General features: G+C 40.7%; 2 protein-coding genes and 1 long non-coding RNA gene across 8 annotated transcripts in view; 2 read left to right on the forward strand and 1 right to left on the reverse strand.

The window, feature by feature from the left end:
* LRBA (LPS responsive beige-like anchor protein) overlaps nucleotides 1-11,343 on the reverse strand; it is a 747,585-nt gene extending 736,242 nt beyond the window's left edge. For 2 of the 6 annotated variants that reach the window (XM_025267095.3, XM_025267092.3), the window contains exons 1-2: nucleotides 10,454-10,687; nucleotides 9,425-9,862 (exon numbers count right to left, since the gene is read on the reverse strand). In XM_025267095.3, coding sequence (XP_025122880.2) covers nucleotides 9,425-9,643 — 219 coding nt within the window. In that variant the 5' untranslated portion in view covers nucleotides 9,644-9,862; nucleotides 10,454-10,687. Of the gene's footprint in view, nucleotides 1-9,424; nucleotides 9,863-10,196; nucleotides 10,339-10,453; nucleotides 10,692-11,016; nucleotides 11,144-11,235 lie in introns of those variants that run through there. The other 4 variants (XM_025267094.3, XM_044930515.2, XM_025267093.3 and 1 more) reach the window with 4 other exon arrangements.
* Nucleotides 243-1,455, forward strand: LOC123465044 (non-histone chromosomal protein HMG-17-like). The gene has a single exon (XM_045163173.1). It carries the CDS (start codon nucleotides 355-357, stop codon nucleotides 625-627), a length of 273 nt encoding a protein of 90 aa, XP_045019108.1. The 5' UTR covers nucleotides 243-354; the 3' UTR covers nucleotides 628-1,455.
* LOC123330011 lies at nucleotides 10,216-14,956 on the forward strand. Its single transcript, XR_006545692.1, has 2 exons — nucleotides 10,216-10,352; nucleotides 14,671-14,956. It is a non-coding gene; the product is annotated as an uncharacterized LOC123330011 (long non-coding RNA).
* Nucleotides 14,957-16,800: the final 1,844 nt, after the last annotated feature.

The raw sequence follows: 16,800 nt of genomic DNA on the forward strand, positions 1-16,800 counted from the left end.
TCTTTTGAAGAATCAAAACAGATTTACACATATCAAAAAAATGTTTTAAAATCTAAAACTCAAAGCGTTTTATGAAATTAGTCAATTAAAAACAATTTGTGTACTCTCAGCAGTGTTTTTCTTTGTACCATTTCCTTTTGTTTTTTATTTCATATCTTTTCCCAATAGCTTCTAAGCCAAAGACTCACTGGAAATTTACTCAGAGGTAGGTGTCTGACTACACATTCTGTTAGGTGAGATCTAATAGAAATAATACTAGAGAAGAAGAGGCGAGAGCGACCCCTGGATCGACTTAAAGCCCGCGCGCCACTGCATCCCCGTGTCCAGCGCCTACGTCCCGCCGCCGCAGCCACCATGCCCAAGAGAAAGGCTGATGGGGATGCTAAAGGAGATAAAGCCAAGGTGAAGGACGAACCACAGAGAAGATCTGCAAGATTATCTGCTAAACCTGCTCCTCCAAAGCCAGAGCCCAAGCCTAAAAAGGCCCCTGCAAAGAAGGGAGAGAAGGTACCCAAAGGGAAAAAGGGGAAAGCTGATGCTGGCAAGGATGGGAATAACCCTGCAGAAAATGGAGATGCCAAAACAGACCAGGCACAGAAAGCTGAAGGTGCTGGAGATGCCAAGTGAAGTGTGTGCATTTTTGATAACTGTGTACTTCTGGTGACTGTACAGTTTGAAATACTATTTTTTATCAAGTTTTATAAAAATGCAGAATTTTGTTTTACTTTTTTTTTTTTTTAAGCTATGTTGTTAGCACACAGAACACTTCATTGTTGTTTTTTGGGGGAAGGGCACGTCACTAACAGAATGTCTCCGAAGCTGAATTGACGTGGGGGAAAAATACCTTTCCCGTCTAGTTTTGAGAGACTTCCTCTTGGTTCCCAGGAAGGAGGGATTCCTTGATGTTGACACACATGAGCCACCTTGGCACAAACGGCCTTGTGGTGTGGGGAACTAAACTTTAGTTTTTATGTCCTCTTCTCCCTCTCCACCTCAGCACAGACTTGACTCCCCTAACCCAGAGACCTGTTGGAACCTGAACCCCGTGCCCCCCCCCCAAAATTGATGACCAGTATGTCAGGCAATCTGGACTTTCTAGTGTCACCATTGAGATGGCGTCCTTCAAAAGAGCAGCGGTTCCTTTTTTTAGACTGTGGCTCCTCAGAGTGATACTTCTGCCATTTTCATTTCCATTTCCTGAAAGTCAGGGTCGGCTTGTGAAAAGTTGTTAAACAACATGCTAAATGTGAAATGTCAACCCTCACTCTAAACTTTCCCTGTTCAGAGCATCACATGAAGATTTCATTGGGTTTTATAGTGGCTTTCTGATTTTGGTAGTCCATTGAAAAAGGGAGTTTGAAAGTTGTATACTGTTAACGATTGTCTGCCCATGTCCTGCCTGAAATACCATGATTGTTTATGAAAAGTATCTTTAATAAAGCTGGATACAGTTTGGCTTGGAAAAAAAAAAAAAAAAAAGAAATAATACTAGAGTAAAAGGAAAAAACTACTTTAAGAGCAAGTTATAATAGACTATTTTGAAAATAATGAAATTCTTCTTCTTAGGGGTAAAACAGATACTGAGGTAACTCAAAATTATATAATGAAAAATGCAAGCTTCTTGACAAGTATCATCATAAGAAACAGTCAGAAAATAATAAAAGAAATCAATCCTAAAGGAAATCAGTCCTGAATATTCAATGGCAGGACTGATGCTGAAGCTGAAGCTTCAATACTATGGCCACCTGATGCGAAGGGCTGACTTACTGGAAAAGACCCTGATGCTGGGAAAGAGGGCAGGAGAAGAAGGGGATGACAGAGGATAAGATGGTTGGATGGAATCACCGATTCAATGGACATGAGTTTCATCAAACTCAGGGAAATTGTGAGGGACAGGGAAGCCTGGCGTGCTGCAATCCATGGGGTCACAAAGAGTCAGACACGACTGAGCAACTGAACAACAACAACAAAAGAAATACGCACTAAGGTTTTACCTGTTGCAGAAAAGAATAATAGAGACTAGACTTCCTAATGATTGCAACTTATTTAATAATGAGATTAAGACACTTTCATTTAACACACACTTTTAAAGTACCAAGAAACACTGTGAGAAGTTCTGGAGGTACAAAGTTAAATAATTTATTCTATATCTAAAATAAGTCCTATAAAACAAAATGTATTCTGGACATTCTTCTTGCAAACATAAAAAAGCATTATAAATATTTTAATGAAGCTATATTTAAAAGAGGTAATATATAATATAAAAATTAAATGTATTTGATTAGTTCAGCTAAGTCAGTATGTGAAACAAAAAGCTTACTCAGTTTCCCTTTCTATGAAACAACAAAAAAACACTCTGACTTTTTCAGTTCCCAAATGATTTCCCAGTTCAAACTGGACCTATTCGAAACAGAAACAAGACTATATATCTGCAGGGGCCTAAGTTATAAATTTTATCATTTCTAAAAAACTATAAGTTATTAAAATGCGCTGCTCCTGCTGCTGCTGCTAAGTCGTTTCAGTTGTGTCCGACTCTGTGCGACCCCATAGACAGCAGCCCACCAGGCTCCCCCATCCCTGGGATTCTCCAGGCAAGAACACTGGAGTGGGATGCCATTTCCTTCTCCAATGCATAAAAGTGAAAAGTGAAACTGAAGTCGTTCAGTCGTGCCAGACTCCTAGCAACCCCATGGACGGCAGCCTACCAGGCTTCTCCGTCCATGGGATCTTCCAGGCAAGAGTACTGGAGTGGAGTGCCATTGCCTTCTCCAATTAAAATGCACAAATGCACCCATCTCTCTCTTAATTTTTAACATTAATAGACAAGCTAAAAATATCTACTTGTGAGCTATATAAATGTTCATATACTTTAAACTATTCCTCTGCTGGAAATTTCAATGCACAAAGATACCTAAAGGAGCATTTTAATAGCAGCACCAAAATATATATATATATATATTCAAAAATAATTCATCTCCTCATATACAAAACATTGATGAAAGAAATGAAGACCTAAATAAATCAAAATACATTCCTTTTTTTTTTTTTTTTAACAGAAATTGATTGAGTTCATCCTACAACTCATATGGAAATATAAAGGACCCAGAATAGCCAACAATCTCAGAAAAGAAAAACAAAAAGGACATACAGTCCTATTTTTGAAAACTTACTACAAGCTATAGTAATCAAGATGGTTTGGTACTAATGTAAAAACTGACCTTTAGAACAATGGAAAAAAATTAAGAGTTCAGATAAATCCTTACAGTTATGATCAACTGATTTTTGACAAAGATGCCAAGGCAATTTAATGGGAAAGGATCGACATCTTGATTCCACTTGTTCGACTTAGTATGAATAGAATGCAAGATTTCTAACTTTAAAAAATAGATATGCAACAAGCAACAAAGGTTTACCATACAGCACAGGGAACTACAGTCAGTATCATGTAAAAACCTACAATGGAAATAATTTCAAAAATATATGTGCATATGTATAACTGAATCACACACAAAATAAAAGAATTCTACTTTTTGAAAATTAGTAATGTTTATCTTTCAGCCAGTTTTTCTAAATTTCCTATGGACATCTAATAAGAATGCATGAGATACAAAATTTTAACTGTATCTGTGTAGGATATAAGATTAATATAAATTATTAAAAAAAAAAAAAAACAAGAACAGCCTTTTCACCAAATGGCAGTGAGACAAAAAAATGAATTTAGACCCTTATCTTACATTTCTTCCACATCATACAAAAATTAACTCAAAATAGATCATAGGGCTAAATATAAGAGCTAAAACTATAAAATGTCGTGAACACAGGATGCAAATATTCTAAAATTAGATTGTGGTAATGCTTGTACAACTCTGGAAACCTACCAAAAATCACTGAACTATATAACTTAAAACAAGTGAATTGTATGGTATGTAAATTATACTTCAATAAAGATGTTTAAAATCAAGTCACCTCTAAAAAAAAAAAATCAAGTCACCTCTAAAGAAACTGCCTGCCAATGCAGGAGATGGTTGGGAAGATCTCCTGGAGAAGGTCATGGCAACCCACTCCAGTATTCTTGCCTGAAGAATCCCATGGACAGAGGGGCCTGGTGGGCTGCAGTACATAGGGTCACAAAGAATCAGACACAACTGAAGCAACTTTGCACGCACGCAATCACACACACCTCTAAAAGTGGCGATGACAAAACTGAAAGGTAAAGGTGGAATATGATGGTTAATATCTAAAATTACAAACATTGTACTTAATGTGCCACACACTATTTTAAGTGTTTTACAAGGGTTTCCCTGGCAGCTCAGTCAGAAAAGAAATCTACCTGCAGTGCAGGAGATTCAGGTTCAATCCCTGGGTCAGAAAGATCCCCTGGAGAAGGAAATGGCAAACCACTCCACTATCCGTGCCTGGAAAATCCCATGGGCAGAGGAGCCTGGGGGGCTGCAGTTCACGGGGTCACAAACAGTGGAGCACAACTGAGTGAGTATTTATTCATTTAACTCCTGCTATAATATAGCTTCCCCATTGCAGAGCTGGGGGAACAAGGCACAAAGGTTAGAACAACTTGCTCAAGAGCACGACAGGGGGTTAAGATAGCACTTTTTTTCTCTCTTTACACAAATATCATTAACATTACTATTCAGTTGCTCGGTCATGTTCCATTCTTTGATACCCATGGACTTCAGCCCGCCTGGCTTCTCTGTGCATGGAATTCTCCAGGCAAGAATACTGCAGTGGGTAGCCATTCCCTTCTCCATGGGATCTTCCCAACCCAGGGAGCAAAACTGAGTCTCCTGCATTATAACCAGATTCTTTAGGTCTGAGCCACCAGGGAAACCCTGTTCTATTATTAAGCATTTGTAAAGGAGAGTAACGGACATTGCTGCTGCTGCTGCTGCTAAGTCGCTTCAGTCGTGTCCGACTCTGTGCGACCCCATAGACGGCAGCCCAACAGGCTTCCCAGTCCCCGGGATTCTCCAGGCAAGACACTGGAGTGGGTTGCCATTTCCTTCTCCAAAACGGACATTACGCGTTGCCTCTCCAGAATCCATTCACACTTTGAATGTTTTACCCAGATCTTTATTTGTGTATCCATCCCTCCCCAAACAGCCCAAATATTTTAGAGGAAACTGACTGGATCCTTAGGTAAAGCAGTTGGCCATGGTTTGCTTAAGCCAACCAGCACATTCCAAAGGCCACTGGCACTGCTTCAGTGGTCCAATCAGGACTCTTGTTGGGAATGTTAGGACAGGTGCTCTCTCCCAAGTGACCTGAACAAGAATACATATGGCCCCAAGGACCACTGGCAACCATTCTACCAGCATGAGGGGAACAGCAACAGATTAAACCTGACATCACAGGAAGGGCAAGAGCAACAGAAAGAAACTGGTCTTTAATATTACTGTTACTATATAACTTCCCCTACCTTTAGACTCCAGATAAATGAGCCTATAAATCCTTTTTATTGTATTTAAACCAGTTTGAGTCTTCTATTACAACATGAAGTACAAACTAATACGGAGGAGAAGCCCATTAACAACCATGTTTCTATTAGAATAGATTACTCTTAACCCTTAAATTATGTCAGGTTTCAGGTATTAAGAAGGAAATAATTCTAGATATGCACATCAAAATAGAAACAATGTATAATTACCTTTCTAATACAAGTTCAGATAAAAGCTTGAAAAGAAATTGCCTGCCATTTCATGTGTCCCACAAAGTATTTTTTAATATTTTAATTTGATATTTTAAATGTTTTTTAATATAGATCTCCAGTTCTTGAAAAATCAAAAGGTTCACACATCACTGGGCTCATGTTACTGCAGGACAACCACCAGCTAAAACGGACAGTAGCTGCCCCACAAGTATACTCTTCGCACAGAGTCAATACAAATGAAGCCTCTGTAGGATCTGCCCAGCTACTGTATGTATCTAGAGTTTGCAGCATTAATATTTTGCAGAACCTGTATCAAATGCCACATAATGAGTAATAAAGAACTATATTCCACCTTCTAAGCTTTACTTTTTTTTTTGGCCACACTCACCACACAGTTTGCCGGACCTTAGTTCCCTAACCAGTGATTGAACCCATGTCATGGCAAGAAAGTGCAAGTACTAACCACTGAACTGCCTAGGAAATCCTGAAGCTTTAACATCTAAATATAATGGTACAGTTAATTGTAAAGAAAAAAAAAATTCATGAAGATGTTGTCACCAGCCCATGGAAAACATCATTCTTGAATTAAATAGCATTGACTACCTATAAACACTTGGTGGAAGCCTTAAACTCTGCTGCAAGTTCCAGAAAAATGCCAAAACATTAATTATTCTGGATCCAAAAGTTTGACAAATTACTTTAGCATACAGATGGAGACAATATAAAATGTTTTTAAATTGTGACAAGAAAAATGGAAAACCACAAGTTTGAAACACTTCAATACACAGGTGTACTATTAATCAAAACTTACCTACAAAGATTCTCAAAAGAAGTTACAAAAAGGGTGACAAATTTCAAAGAAATGTGTAATAGTGTGAGGTCAAGCTACATTAGCGACGTTGGGGCCAACACTCTGTAACGACCTCAAGAGTCATATAGCTCTGCCACCTCTCTGGACAACTCTCATGGAGGGGAGGTTGTTTAACAGTACAAACTTTATGGTTTAAAGTAACTAATGTGTAATTAATTAGAAAGAATGGGTAGAATATAACCTATTTTTAATAAAATGTCTGAAAAATAGGAAAAAGTTACAAAAGCTATAGAAACTTACTAACAAAAACTCCAGTGAAGGAATGATAAAGGAGACGCTTGCATAAGGATTCAGTGATACTGGCAACATGCTGATTCTTTAAGTTAAATGGAAGTTTAATGGGGCTGATACTGTTATAATATCTTATTACTTATACATTTTAAACATTCTTTTGTCTGTATGCTATTTTTCACAATTAAAAAATTTTTAATCCAACATACGGTGTAAAAAAAAAAAAAAAGCTAATCATCAACCTTCTACATCTACATTCTGATTGGAAAAACTGAACCTGAAATTTTTTTTTTTACTTTTTAGGTCTTTTCTAAGCAGTTTTTTGAAAGCTATTTGAATAAGAAGAAGAAATGAAATGTGAACAAAGTTTCACTATTCATCTTTAGCACGACCAATGATTTTTCTGTCCTTAGGTTGGGGAAAGCTATGCCTATGCTATAAATATCTGTTCAGGAAAGCAAACAACTCTACATCAACTCAAGAAACAGGTGTATTCCTAGAAGGGTCATCATTCTAAGAATCACCAATCTGCTTCACCAGCCAGGCTCTCAGTTTCCTCATCTATAAAATAAGCTCCATGTGTTAAAGACTTGATGAGCAAAGAATTTAAAAACACTTGTAAAGCACCTGGTCCATTGTCTAGCTGGTGCTAAACTGCACCAACTTTTTTTTTAATCACACCTATTATTAGTTAATACAACTTCCTTCTTCGAGTAGAATTGAGACAAAGGCTGATAACTATCAATTAGAAAATATTAAGTGCAGCAGTCCTAACAACACTGAAACAGACTAGCTTACCAGATTCCTAACATTTTCAGTTTCCAAGATTTTAAAAGACTGGCCAAGACCCCTGATACCTGGGTAGGAGCATGAAAAGTCTTGTAAGGAAGAACAGAAGAAAAGAACTAATCTAATCCTCTCAGCAGCTTTCTCTGCTGTATAGGAGAAGAGAATGCTGGTGAAGAGGAGGTGTAATTGACCAGATTTTCCCCTCTCCTTTTACTCAGACACCTGTTGCCCCACAGACAGCTATCAAAGACTTAACCAATCACCTTAAAATCCATACCCAGGTCTAGAATTCTAGGCAGCAAATAAACTATCACTACAGAATTTGGATTTTCCTTAATGATAAAATCCAAGTTACTCATGTTTGGTCATCCACCTCCACAGAGGACATTCAAACAGAGGAGTTGGAATCCTCCTCTGCCAGAGGAATGTAGTGTTACACACACAATTAATGATGGACTATATCACTACCACAGATTTTTCTTTAACATCCAAGAAACATGAGGTTTAGAAAAAGAAAAAAAGAAAAATCGAGAAGCAAAGTTTTCAAGTCTATCTTGAGATAAAGGAATACATCAATTTGCCATTTATCTTCCTCAGATTCACAAACTGTGAAAGTTCACATACATGCAAGATTCCCAAAATGTTTTTAACTATTGAAACTGGATAACAGACACCAGAGCTTATTACACTGTTCTATTTTGTGTACATCTCAGTATTTCCACAATATACCTACTTTAAAGTGTGTATGTCCTTGCTAGAGAAATACTCTGTTGTTCAAAATTTTCATATTCCATAGGTAAGTGAATTTCATCTAGCTACTTTCTCATTCTAGAAATTGTACCACAGGTAACCAGTCTATTAGTAAAGGTCTAGTGAAGGAAATAATTAACTGCCCTGAATAAAACAAGCCTAACCTTGAAAAAATAGAAGCAAAGGGGAAAGGGGCTAAACAGTTATTCAACTACTGCACATTCATACTTCTTCCCTTCTATTATCTTGTAACACAGGTGAGTAGGTGGAAGAATGGGAAATATCAAAGTCAAATTTATTGTACATTGACAGGCAACAGCTTGAAATAAAGAAATTTAAAAAGTCCCCATTAGAAATGAAAACTATTTCTGTGACTACAGGAAAAGGGAAGTATGGCATATCCACCTTTTAAAAATAACATTCGTAGCTCATAGTAGTATAACCAGCAACTTCCAATGTCCAAATATGCTTTGCTGATAGACATGAATAAACAAGAGAAATAAAAACCATACTACTTCTGCTGCAATCCTCTTTTTAAACTGCCATTCAATTTTCAAAAGATGTAACCCTAAATTTCATTCCAAAATTTGACTTTTGTTCCTTACGTCTAAAATTAAAACTAATCGAAATTAAATATAAATGCTAACTTTGCAGCAAATTAATCTTTCATCAGCCCTGTGAACAAGAATTTTCTGTTCAAAATTTATGGCAAAACATAACTTACTCACAAAGGAGTAGGTAGAACTACCCTTTACACTATTTCTCAACTCCAAAAAACGGGCACAAGAACTTATTTAAAATGTCAAAGAGAAATGCACTTAGATATACATCATAATGGGAGAAAAAAAATTATAGAATAAAACTTCTCCATAGGAGTCCTCCATATAATACTTCCATGGTAACAATTATTTTCTTAAGACCAAAGGATCTGCTCACTTTCACAATACCTGGAGGGTGTAAGTTTACATAATTCCCCTTAAGCTGAAAAATAGCAGAAAGTGATTAACTTAGGTCAGCAGAATTTTGTTTCTATCACCAGCCTGAGTGAAGCACATGGCTTCAGGTCTTGTTCTCCAACCCACTGAGAAGATACGCTGGTAAAATAGAGACCTACTTACCAGGTTAAAGATAGTTTCTACAATATCCCTATTGGATACTTCTCCAACTTCAACCAAGCCCGTCAGCACGGCAAATTTCATTCTGATACCCCTGATGGGGAGTCCTGGTGTCAGGGACAAGGCACCCCCTTCGGCAGGGGCTTCTTCTCCTTTCCCTCCACCTCCCCCGTCATCACCTGTTGGTGGCGGGGATGGGACATTATTGTCTTCACTGGCCATGGCGAGTTCACAGGAAAGGACAACTCGGAGTCACGCCGGGACCCAGTCGCCGCGCTAGTAATAAGCACACGGACGCCACGCAAAACGGAAACGGTCACTCTTCCGAGCTGTGGAGAAACCCCAAGAGCAGTTGGTGTGGAAAGTCCTTGGCGTCGCCCTGCTGATTCTGGAGAATGTTTGTCCAATCTCTCTCCCGGAGGCTGACAATAACGCCGAACCCTATTGGAAGATCAGATCAATGTTAAAGGGGCTCGGTTTTGTTGTAGGGTTTTCGGGGAGCGAGGGGAGTAGTTGCTGTCCGTCAAGTCAGTTCCTAGGAGCACCCCGCTTCCAGCCACCCGCTTCCCCGCGGCTCGAGGCGCGGGGTTCAGAGCGCAGGCGGGAGCCGGAGGCCCGGGACCAGGTTCCCTCCTCCCCCACACCCGCGCAGGTTCCAGGCGCAGGGCAACCTCTCCTCACAGGTGCACGGAAGGAGAACTGTCGCCGGGAAAAGGGGGGCTGGAGGAAAGCAGGGGTCCCAAAGCTACCCTCGAGGTGGGACGTTCCCCCTCACCCAGACACTCCGGGCTCGTCCTCGCCCCCCGCCCGGCAGCCGCGAGACGGAGGTGGCGGCGGAGATCCAGGGCAGGAAAGGGCGGGGGAAGGGGGCGGTGATGACTCTCAACGTTCGGCCCAGGGGGAGGAGTGGAGCACCTCGCGGGCACCTGAGGTTCGTCGGGGTGAGGCGGGAAGGTGTGTAGTGGCCAGGAGGGAGGGGGAGGCCCGGCGGCTACGGCGAGGAGAGGAGGGAGGAGAGAGAGGTCAGCGCACCTGGTCGCAGCCTCCAAGTTTCCCTAGTCCGCTCCCCGGGAGTCCGAGGCTGCACAGAACTCCATGGCTTCCTGGCCCGCACCACCCCTGCGCTCAGCCTTTGCAAAAACAGCCGCTGCCGGCGCTACGGGCGCGGCTGCGGAGGCCGCCGCGGGCGGTGAGGATGCTACTGCCACAGCTCGCCCCGCCACCGCTAGCGCGGCCGCCTCTGAGCCCGCTGAAGCTGCTCCCCGCCGCCATGACAGCGCCGAGGGCGGCCGGGCGCGGCGTGCGCGTGCGCGAGCGCGCGGGGCGGTGGGGCGGGCGCGACGGCGGAGGCGACCGCGCGGCGGGGTGGGGAAACGAGGGCGGCCCCCGGGGGCGGGCGCGGGCTGGCTCCAGGACCGCCTGTGAGGACTGGCGGGCGCGCCACGCAGGTAGCTTCAGGTGTCTCCTTAGCCCGGCCAGAAAAGACCTTTCTTTTCAGGAGCCCACTCTTCCCCCTCCTTCCACTCCCCGACCTGGGAAGGTGCTTTGGCGAGTGCCCAGGCGGCGATTCCTGTCTCCTTCTGTTGTTAAGTTACCGTAGGATCTCCGGGCGCGGAGGGAACACGCCCCTCGTTGCCAAGGTGTCTTCTTGGACTCGAAGGACACCTGAGGGACCGCTACGAGCCAGAGAGGTGGCAGCGCCGGAGCCAGCAAAGCTGCTGTCCTTGTCTACGGGGAGCACAGAGTCCCCACCTCTGACAGCTTTCAGCTGCTGCCCGCCCGCCGCGCTCGGCAAAGATTAGGGAAGAGCTTACCACTGGGATGCCCTGACAGCTGCCACCTTCCCCTCGGAAGGGAGTGTAGGGCGGGAAGATCATTTGCACGAGGAACGGGGAAGATTCCTTGCAGCTGCCGCCCCACCGAACCTCTCCCACATTCTAAGGAAGGGAGGGTTCCTGAGACAGCTGCTCTAAACTGTGTGGAGGCGGGTTCATTCTGCCTGTAGATCTCTGAAGAGTGTTTTCCTCTCGGGATTTTCCAATGTGAAAGTTAATTTCGCCTCATTCTCAGATTAGTTTAAGAGATCAAGTATATTAGGATTAGAAACAACTTGGATCATCATCTGTGTCCTTCCCCCCTGCCCCCCCATCAACAGTGAAGTGTTCTTCCTGACGCATTAGTGAAAAACAAACACACATTAGGGAAGAAAGTGGCTTTTCACCCTTACGGTACTTACTATTAGAAGGCCTTAAGGCCTTAAATATATATGTAATGTTTAAAATACTAGCAGTCAAAAGTGAAACAAAAGTGATGTCAAAGTTAGGAAGTATTATGGAGGAATCAGGAGAAAAATTATATTGGTTTTAGAGAGGAAATAGTTTCCTACAGAAAGGGTTATTTGAGATGGGCTTGAAAAATGAACTTGATTTCAACTATCACATGGAAATTTAGAAAGGAGGGGAGCAACATGAGAAAAGACCAGAAGCACAGGAGTGTCTTTAGAAAAGTTTTAAAGGTTTACACCTTTTTAAAATACTACAGTGAATTCAGCTGTTCCACAGCTCATGGTTGCAAATGTCTGTTTTGTCTAAGTGGGTTTAATATTCCAAAGATGAGGCAGACAGTTTTCTCATGATCTGAAATGATGACTTGTGCATGACCAGGTTAAGAGGCAGTATCAAGAACTTGCTATTCCTGAAAACGTCTAACCCTTCAGGTTTACGTTTTAAATCCTTAAGCGAGTAAGTCTGGAGGAGAAGTGGGTGTGCCAGCGGGACAAGGAGACAACTTCCACTTCACTGTCAACACCTGTGGAAGGAGGCAAGGCGGCATTAAACCATGAAAGTCTTCTCATAGCATTTGCCCCCTCGGGTTTGGGCAGAGTCTAATCTTGAGTACCTTAATATATCTGGCCTAGAAGTGCTAGTAGAGTATTTGTAAGAATAAATGCCCTCATTGAGAAGAAGCTGCTGCTACTGCTACTAAGTCGCTTCAGTCGTGTCCGACTCTGTGCTACCCCATGGACTGCAGCCCACCAGGCTTCCCCATCCCTGGGATTCTCCAGGCAAGAACACTGGAGTAGGTTGCCATTTCCTTCTCCAGTGCATGAAAGTGGAATGTGAAAGTGAAGTCGCTCAGTCGTGTCTGACTCTTAGCGACCCCATGGACTGCAGCCTACCAGGCTCCTCCATCCATGGGATTTTCCGGGCAACAGTACTGGAGTGGGGTGCCGTTGCCTTCTCCCTGAGAAGAAGCAGATGATGCTAAATGCCCTAAACACAGTGTGGTTGTTTCAACAGAAAACTAAAACGATTATTTGAATTTACATATCACATCATCATCAGTGTTAGTTGCTCAGTCATGTCCAACTCTTTGTGACTCCAGGGACTGTAGCCCACCAGGCTCCTCTGTCCATGGGATTTCCCAGGCAAAAATACTGGAGTGGGTTGCCATTTCCTTCTTCGGGGGATCTCCTTGATCCAGGGATCGAACCCAGGGTAATCTCCTGCACTACAGGTAGATTATTTACTGTCTGAGCCACCAGGGAAGCCCACATATATCACATAAAGAAAGATAAAAGCATGTTTTAAGATGAAAGAGAAAACAGAACATCACAAGTCTTGTTTAACAGAGAGGAAAAAAGGTATTGAAATTCTGAGGGGCAAATACACCCAAATTTGGAGAATAAAGATGAAAAAATTTGCTTTTAAAACAAAAGGGAAAGGAAGGAATGGAAAAAAAAGATTACCTTATATAAAGCCAGACCTAATTTTTCATGACCATCTAACATATATCTCTGACATCACCACCTTCACAGAATTAAGGGCTAAGGGCTTTCATAGTTTTACTTGCCTTCAAGCGTACATCGAAGTCATAGCAGAGAAGAAAAAAGCAGTGGATTTAGGACAAGAAGCCTTGTGCATAACTCAAAGGAATTAAAGCAGAGAGAATGTAATTCCAAGGTGAAATTAAAAAGACTTGATCTATAAGCCTTCACCTATATGCAAAGGAAAGAAAATTTTGGTAATAAAAATAGGATGGAATTTTTCTGTTTCTATGAGAAAGTACGCCCAGTCCACCCAATTGTAACTTCTTGGCATTTTGCTAGAGTATAATTAGATTATAATTTAGGGAAAAGGTACCATCTACATGACTTACTACACACCGAAATGTGTATTGCTATTGGAGTTTTCTTCAAATTGTTATTCAGTGTAACTTATATCACAGGCTGGAAATTCATGGCCTTGGCTTGCAGCACCCTCCTCACGAGAAATACACACATTGCTTTTACTATTCATTAAATCTTACAAACGTTAAGGAAAACTTCGAATGACATCTTTATTGGGCTTTAGAGCCTGGGAACAATTGCAATTTAAGGGAAAAAGACATTTTCCTACCCTTATAGTTGGAAACTCAAACATTTAAAAGTTTATGTGATTATTCAACATCTAGAAGTTCAAAATGATCCACATCAAGTTAATTACGTTTGGAGCATTTTTAAATTCTTGTTTCTCTTGTTTATGTCAGACAGGGATAGAGACTTTGAAAAGGGCAAGCCAAGATGTACATTTTAAGGCATAAAATATTAATGAAGTATTTAGTGTAGTTGACATAGACATACACCAGATTGGTTGATTTGTCTCTTTTATTTTCCCATGTCAATTTCTTTCTTAAGTAGTATATAAATAGATTGCCTGTTTACAGTGTTCTCTTACAATGAGAGCTAATGTAGCTCTCAAAATGTATCTCTCTTACAATGAGAGATAATTACAAGATAGTAATTGTCATGAGACTGCAATGAAATGTACCACCACCCTACTCCCCGCTCCCTTTGCAGTCTATGTAAGTGCATATCCCTGGAATGACTATTGGCACTGTTCCCTCAATTCTGAATTGCTTATCTAAGTGAGGTCTCTGAGAAGCAGTGTGTCCCCTGAAAGTGGTAGGTTACCATTTCAGCCACCAAGATATAAGTGGTGGTTCATATAGGTAATGAGACCAACAGGAGATTGTTTCCAAGCAGACAAGAGAGGAAATTCCTTTTTCCAGCCCTCATTCTCTGGGGTTTGAACTTTGAAATGCTTGCTAATATTCGATCCCCTGGAGAAGGGAATGGCTACCCACTCCTGTATTCTTGCCTAGAGAATTCCATGGACAAAGGAACCTGGCGGGCTACAGTCCATGGGATTACAAAGAATTGGATGCGACTGAGTGGCTAACGCTTTCACTTTTCACTTTCACTCCATAAGGTGACTTCTGCCATACAGAGGCACACTTGGAAACCAAGCCACATGGAGAAACTGTGTGGAGGATAATCAAAGGCCTTCAATCAGTAGCCCTAGCTGAGTTCCCAGCCATCATACAATGTCTGTCCTCCATGAGAATGAGCCATTGTGGATATTCTGGCCAGGTTGAGCCTTCAGAAGACTGCAGCCCTACCACATGATATAAATTGCACTGTTGGGTCCAGTTAACCCACATAGAAATTGTAAGAGGCTATAAATACTTGTTGATTAAAGCCACTGAATTTTGGAATTTTTTGTTATATGGCAATAGATAGAAAACTAAAATATCAGATAAAACAGATTATTTAACTTTGGATTCCTCCCCCTAACCATGTTACTTTTGTGGGTCCAGTGTATAAACTTTAAAAAATATTCCAGCCTGGTTATAGGTATGCTATAACTAAGAGGGCCTGTATGTTAAAGAAGGTGGTAGCAACATATTTAGCTAGAGAGCCACAGGGGAAAGGGGGATTTTGTGTTATAATCACATTTGGGGTTATAAAGTTCACAAGAAATTTTCCAGGGAGGTTTTCTCTTTGTTGCTAACTGAGAAGACTTAGGTTTAATTTGATTTTAAAAAGTACCCATTTCCTTACAGATACCACCCCAAATTATTTCTCTGATGAGAAATGTTACAACCACCATTCGTACACATACCTATATTAAAAATACAGAAAGGGGGAAAAAAATACAAGAGAGACTTCCATGGTGGTTCAGTGGTTAAAACTCTGCACTTCCACTACACAAGGCTCTGGCTGGATCCCTGGTCAGGGATACCACATGCCTCAAAGTGTGGCCAAAAAAATAAATAAAAACACAGGAATAAAATGTTCAATTCTACTACTAATCAAAGAAAACATGAATTAAAATAATATTGAGATAACACATTTTATCTCTCTCATTGCAAATATTTATAGTACTCAGTGTTGGCACAGGAAAATGTGTACTCTTATTTACTGCAAATATATAACATCACTGAGAAAGAGTCTTGTAGTGTACTGCTCTTCGACTCTTGAGAATGTATCCTAAGCATAATCAAGTAGCTCAGAGGTAGAGGTAAAACCATGTTTATGTCAGTATTATTTATAATTTCAAACATTTAGAATCAATGTACATATCTAACACGCACCAAAAAAAAAAAAAAAGGTTGGTTAAATAAACTGTGGTTCTTCCACGCTGTGGGATTCTTTGAAGCCATTAAAAATGGCATTGAAGATAGTAAATGGACATACAAAATTTTCATTATATAGTAAATCAAGGGACTCTGCCTTTTTGAGTCATGTACCACTGATGATGTGGTACCAAACAGAAACAAAAAATATTTAAAGCAGGAGGGACTTCACTTACTAATTCAAATCTTTCCAAAAATATTTCCTGAGTATTAAGCAGTACACCAGACATTAAAATTATACATTAGACATTTAGGTTAGAAGAGAAAAATCTAGCCTGTCTTGAGAACTCACAGTCGAATCACAATGCAATATATTAACCCTATAAAAACCTAATAGGGAGACTTCCAAGAAAAGATTAAAAAATAAATAGTGTTAAAAAATAAATAGAACAGGCCAGATGAAAAAGTCAGGGAAGGTAATTCCATGATATGAAAAATCTCCAGAAAGTTAGGAGAAAAGGGAACCCTCCTACACTGTTGATGGAATGTAAATTGGTGTAGCCACTATGGAAAACAGTATGGAGCTTCCTTAGAAAACTAAAAATAGAGTTATTTATGAGCCAGAAGTCCTACTCTTGGGAATAAATCTGGAAAAGATGAAAACTCTAATTCAGAAAGATATATGCTCCCCAGTATTCATAGCAGCACTATTTACAATAGCCAGGATATGAAAGCTACTTAAGTAGCAATCAACAGATAAATGGATAAAGAAGATGTGGATAAAGAAGATATACACACAATGGAATATTACCCAACCGTAAAAAAATGAAATATTGTCATTTGCAGCAACATTTGCGACCCTAGAAATTATACTGAGTAAAGTCAGACAGAGAAAGACAAACATATCACTTATATGTGGAATCTAAAAAAATACAAATGAACTTATTTATGAAACAGAAACAGACTCACTTACATAGAAAACA

This window comes from Bubalus bubalis, chromosome 17, assembly GCF_019923935.1.
Source record: "Bubalus bubalis isolate 160015118507 breed Murrah chromosome 17, NDDB_SH_1, whole genome shotgun sequence".
Classification (NCBI taxonomy): domain Eukaryota; kingdom Metazoa; phylum Chordata; class Mammalia; order Artiodactyla; family Bovidae; genus Bubalus; species Bubalus bubalis.